General features: G+C 44.8%; 1 protein-coding gene across 1 annotated transcript in view; it reads right to left on the bottom strand.

The window, feature by feature from the left end:
- Nucleotides 1-1,045: 1,045 nt before the first annotated feature.
- Nucleotides 1,046-6,000, bottom strand: part of LOC140207441 (uncharacterized) — a gene marked incomplete at its 5' end in the record, with an annotated part of 28,752 nt that continues 23,797 nt past the window's right edge. The window contains one exon of the mRNA XM_072275964.1: nucleotides 1,046-3,002. Within this exon, the coding sequence (XP_072132065.1) occupies nucleotides 1,772-3,002 (1,231 nt within the window). The remainder of the gene's footprint in view (nucleotides 3,003-6,000) is intronic.

The raw sequence follows: 6,000 nt of genomic DNA, 5'->3' as shown, positions 1-6,000 counted from the left end.
CATCTAAATCTAAATCAAGGATGCACCTTTTGAATTCTTCAATTGAAACCAACTCTTTCAAGCTGTTAAAATCACCACTTACATTTTTATATGTGCACCAGCGGTCAAAGCACACAAACTTCTCATTAGCAAATTCCATATAAATCTGGTTCACAGATTTCCTCAAATTTCTAAACTTTTGCCTGTATGCTTCTGGGACCAACTCATAAGCTTTGAGCACAGCCTGTTTCACTATGTCATAATCAGCTGCTTCAACAACTGTCAAAGCAGAATAGGCTTGCTGAGCCTTCCCCTTAATTACACTTTGTAAGAGAATGGGCCAACCCTCTTTTGGCCACTTTAAACTCAGAGCAACCTTCTCAAAATACTGAAAGTATTTATCAACCTCTGCCTTGTCAAATGGGGGTACCAATTTAACTTCCTGACTGCCCTCAAACTTATCACCAGAGTTTAACGCTAGACCTCTTTGCTGCAATTGCTCTATCTTTTTCAGTTTGAACATCCTCTACCTTTCTGCTTCCTCTCTGTTTTTCTGCCTCTCTAGCCTCAATCAGCATCTGCCTGTCCACAGCCTCCGCCTGTCCACGGCCTCCATCTTTATTTTTTCTAACTTGTATGGGAGCTCAAGCTCACTAGGTTTACTTTCAGGAAACACCTCCAACTCCTCCACTTTAAACACACCCTCAGATACATAATACTCAGCTATTATCCTCTGCATCTGTGACCTCCTCATTGTCAATTTCATCTTAGCAAGTTTTAACCTTCCAGCAATACTCAATAACTCAATCCTTCTGGCATCCTCTAATGCCTCAGAGGTTGGCGCTTCCAGACATCTATCAACATGCATTGCTTCTGATTTCCTACACACAAATAAATCAAAAGGGATTTCACCAATGAAGTCGAGAAGTAATCTATATGCCCCCAAATCTGTTCATATCCAGGACGCAGGCCCCAATTTTTTTACAAACCGTAATGCTTTAGAAATGAACCAGCAGCAATATACTACACCTGGAGTCTGGTTTTGATGTTAAAACCACTATCTTTATTAGTATCTGCTTATAATATAGTAACTTAAGCAAGATAAACAATAGTTAACAGAGGTATGTGTACATATGTGTGTAAATATAACTCCCAGCCTACTGAGCTTGGGGGAAACAAGGCTTGGAGTCTTGAGACGGTAAAGTATGAAAGTTCAGTTCAACCACAGAATAGGTGATGAGAGAGAGATATTTGTAATCCAGGGTAAATGTTGAGAGAAGGCAATTATGTCGAATTCCACAGTATCCATGGTGGTAAAACGAGAGAACAGTCACTGTAGATTTTATCCATCATTGTTCCAAATCCACATACGAATTATCACCAAAAGTAACTTGTCACAAGGGGTATCGTTTTCAAGTGAATTACCACACCACACCCAGGCAAGGGTTAACACATAAGTGGTCTTCACAGGATACCCCAAATCAGATCCACTCCAATGGATCAAACGAGGTGACAACCACACATTCAATGTATGCTGAATCGATAATTAACCCACCCTTGTGGGCATAGGAAAGTTCTAAACAGTGACCCATGGCCACTCGTTCCCTTGTTTTGAACCTTCCATTTTTCCTCCTTTATCTCCACCTGACTCTGAGTGTCAGTGTCCTCGGTTAAAACTAAACAAGCTGCGAGTGATGTGAACAAGATGTAAGTCAGACTGATCCGCCTTAATCTCTCTCCCTCTTAAAATGACAGCCCACAGCAAATGAAACCTAGGGATTCATAACAACGGTCACTCCCCATTGTGAACTGACTGGTGTGCCAGTAGTTGGGATGACTGAGTGAATCCCTTCCCACATTCTTTGCAGGTGAACGGCTTCTCCCCCGTGTGAACTCGCTGATGACTCTGTAGGGTGAATGATCGAGTGAATCTCTTCCCACATTCTGAGCAGGTAAACGGCTTCTCCCCGGTGTGAACTCGCTGATGTACCAGTAGGGCGGAAGAGTGAGTGAATCTCTTCTCACAGACTGAGCAGGTGAATGGCTTCTCTCCAGTGTGAACTCGCTGATGACTCTGTAGGTTGGATGACTGAGTGAATCCCTTCCCACAGACTGAGCAGGTGAACGGCTTCTCCCCAGTGTGAACCCGCTGATGACTCTGTAGATCCGATGACCGAGTGAATCTCTTCCCACAGACTGAGCAGGTGAATGGCTTCTCCCCAGTCTGATCTCGTTGATGACTCTGTAGGTCGGATAACCGAGTGAATCCCTTCCCACAGACTGAGCAGGTGAATGGCTTCTCCCCAGTGTGAACTCGCTGATGACTCTGTAGGTTGGATAACTGAGTAAATCTCTTCCCACATTCTGAGCAGGTGAATGGCTTCTCCCCAGTGTGAACTCGCTGATGACTCTGTAGGTGGGATGACTCAGAGAATCTCTTCCCACATTCTGAGCAGGTGAACGGCTTCTCCCCAGTGTGAACTCGCTGATGTACCAGTAGGCTGGAAGAGTGGGTGAATCTCTTCCCGCAGACTGAGCAGGTGAACGGCTTATCCCCAGTGTGAACTCGCTGATGACTCTGTAGGTTGGATAACTGAACGAATCCCTTCCCACATTCTGAGCAGGTGAACAGCTTCTCCCCGGTGTGAAGTCGCTGATGATTCTGTAGGTGGGATGACTGAGTGAATCCCTTCCCACATTCTGAGCAGGTGAACGGCTTCTCTCCAGTGTGAACTCGCTGATGACTCTGTAAGTGGGATGACCGAGTGAATCTCTTCCCACAGACTGAGCAGGTGAACGGCTTATCCCCAGTGTGAACTCGCTGATGACTCTGTAGGTTGGATGAATGAGTGAATGTCTTCCCACATTCTGAGCAGGTGAATGGCTTCTCCCCAGTGTGAACTCGCTGATGACTCTGTAGGTGGGACGACTGAGTGAATTCCTTCCCACATTCTGAGCAGGTGAACGGCTTCTCCCCAGTGTGAACTCGCTGATGATTCTGTAGGTGGGATAACCGAGTGAATCTCTTCCCACATTCTGAGCAGGTGAACAGCTTCTCCCCAGTGTGAAGTCGCTGATGACTCTGTAGGTGGGACGACTGAGTGAATCTCTTCCCACATTCTGAGCAGCTGAACGGCTTCTCCCCAGTGTGAACTCGCTGGTGTACCAGTAGGGCGGAAGAGTGAGTGAATCTTTTCCCACATTCTGAGCAGCTGAATGGCTTCTCCCCAGTGTGAACTCGCTGGTGAGCCATTAGGTTAGATGACTCAGTGAATCCTTTCCCAGAAATTCAGCAGATGACCAGCCTCTACCCAGTGTGAACTGACTGGTGTGTCCGCAGGTGGGAAGACCGACTGTATCCTTTCTCACACAAAGAACAGATGAATGGCCTTGCCCAGTGTGAACTTGCTGATGTACCTTCAATTGAGATAACCGAGTGAATCCATTCCCATTGTCTGAGTAGGAGAACGGCCTTTCTCCTGTGTAAGATGACGGGTGTGTCAGTTGGTCAGATGACTGAGAGAATCCCTCCCCACAGTCTGAACAGGAAGGATGGCCGATCCCTTGCTCCACTTCTTAGGTATCTAGACAGAGTCAGCAAAACTGGTGTGCCGTGTTTGAGATTGCTGGAAGCAAATTCCTCCTCGTTTTTAACCTGTAAAAAGATTTACAAAATCCATCAATGGGTGTAGGACAACATTTCAGATGAGATTGCTTGAGTTGCCAAGGTTTGATCTGGTATCACACTGTTACAGTGAGGTTCAACCCAAGTTGGAGAGATAAATCATCTTCTGACTGGTCACAGTGCTGGTATCTGGAATGACCATCAAACTCTCTGATGCTCTTCCTGTCTCTATCAGAATGGGGCATTTCTGCCATCTCCAATTTGTGACTTGGCTCAGTCTGACTCTCTCCATTGGTATTATTTCCTGTTCCTGCTGAGCAGCATGGGTGCCTGGCCCCATCATATCTGAAACACTTTCACACAAATAGTCTTTCTTGACGTGCAGCGAGGATTTTCTTTTATGTATTATTAACTTAAAGTGCCACAGTTTTAAGTTTTAATGCCATATAAAAAATTCCTGCTGAGATGAATGGTTGGTCCACACAGCTGTGAAAAGGACTTAGAGTGAATTTTTGTATTATTTCAGGTTCTTTTCACTGTCACAGAAAAGGACAACACAGAAACAGGCCCTTTTGTTTGTGCTGAACTATCATACTGTTACAGTGAGGTTCAACCCAAGTTGGACAGAGAAATCATCTTCTAACTGGGCACAGTGCTGGTATCTGGAATGGCCATCAATTCCCTGATGCTCTTCCTGTCTCTATCAGAATGGGACATTTCTGCCGTCTCCAATCTGTGACTTGGCTCAGTTTGACTCTCTCCATTGGTATTATTCCCTGTTCCTGCTGAGCAGCATGGGTGCCTGGCCCCACAGTAACTGAAACACTCTCGCGCAAATAGTTTTTCTTGACATGCATTTGGGATTTTCTTTTATGTATTATTAACTTAAAGTGCCACAGTTTTAATGTCATATAAAAAATTGCTGCTGAGATGAATGGTTGGTCTGCACAGCTGTTAAAAGGACTTGGAATGAATTTTTGTATTATTTCAGGTTCTTGTCACAGTCATAGAAAATTACAACACAGAAACAGGCCCTTTGGACCATCTAGTTTGTGCTGAACTATTTAAACTGCCCAGTCCCATACCCCTACCATCCAGGCACCTGCACAGACCTCTTAAATGTTGAAATTGAGCTCACATTCAGCACTTGTGCTGGCTGCTCATTCCACACCCGGATGACTGTCTATGTGAAGAAGTTTCCCCTCATGTTCCCCTTAACGTTTCACCTTTCACCCTTAACCCATGGCCTCCAGTTGTAGTCCCACACCATCTCAGTGGTAAAAGCCAGCTTGCATTTACCCTATCTATAACCCTCATAATTGTCATATACTCCATCAAATCTCCACTCAATCTTCTACGTTCCAAGGAATAAAGTCCTGACCGTTTAATCTTTCCCTATAACCCAAGTCCTTCAGACCTGGCAACACCTTTGTGAATTTTCTCTGAACTCTTTCAACCTCTTTTACATCTTCCTGTAGGTTGCTGACCAAAACTGCACACAATTCTCCAAATTAGACCTCACCATCGTCTTGTACAATGTCAACAAAACATCCATCTCCTGTACTCAGTACTTTGGTTCATGAAGGCCAATTTGCCAAAATCTTTCTTTCTGTCCCTATCTAACTGTGACACCACTTTCAGTGAATTATAGACCTGTATTCCCAGATCCCTTCCTTCTACAGCACTCCTCAGTGCCTGACCATTCCCTGTGTAAGACCTTGGTCCCACCAAAATGCAACACCTCACACTTGTCTCCATTAAATTCTATTTTGCATTTCTTCACCCATTTTTCCATCTGGTCCAGATCGCACTGCAAGCCATGATAGTCTTCCTCGCTGTCCACTACACCCCATTCTTGGTGCCATCGACAAATTTGCTGATCCAGCTAACCATGTTAACATTCAGATTACTGATATAGGTTACAAACAACAGATCCAGCTCTAATCCCTGTGGCACACCACTAGTTACAGGCCTCCGGTCAGAGAGGCAACCATCTGCTGCCACACACTGGCTTCTCCCAAAGACAGTGACTCATCCAAATTACTATCTCATCTTGAATGCTGAGTGACTAAACCTTCGTGACCAACCTCCCATATGAGAACTTGTGGAGTGCTTTTGCTAAAGTCCATGTAGACAACACCCACTGCCTTGCCTTCATCCACTTTCCTGATAACTTCCTCGAGAGACTCTATAAGATTGGTTAGACATGACCTACCATGCACAAAGCCATACTGTCTATCCTTAATCAGTCCACATCAATCCAAATACTTGTACATCCGTCTCCAATAACTTTCTCACTACTGACGTCGGGCTCACCAACGTATAATTTCTAGTTTATTTTTAGAGCCTTTCTTGAACAGCAGAACAACATTGGCTGTCCTCCAATCCTCCAGTGC

Source organism: Mobula birostris, chromosome 13, assembly GCF_030028105.1.
Source record: "Mobula birostris isolate sMobBir1 chromosome 13, sMobBir1.hap1, whole genome shotgun sequence".
NCBI lineage: Eukaryota > Metazoa > Chordata > Chondrichthyes > Myliobatiformes > Myliobatidae > Mobula > Mobula birostris.
This window is presented reverse-complemented; position numbering and strand designations above follow the sequence as displayed.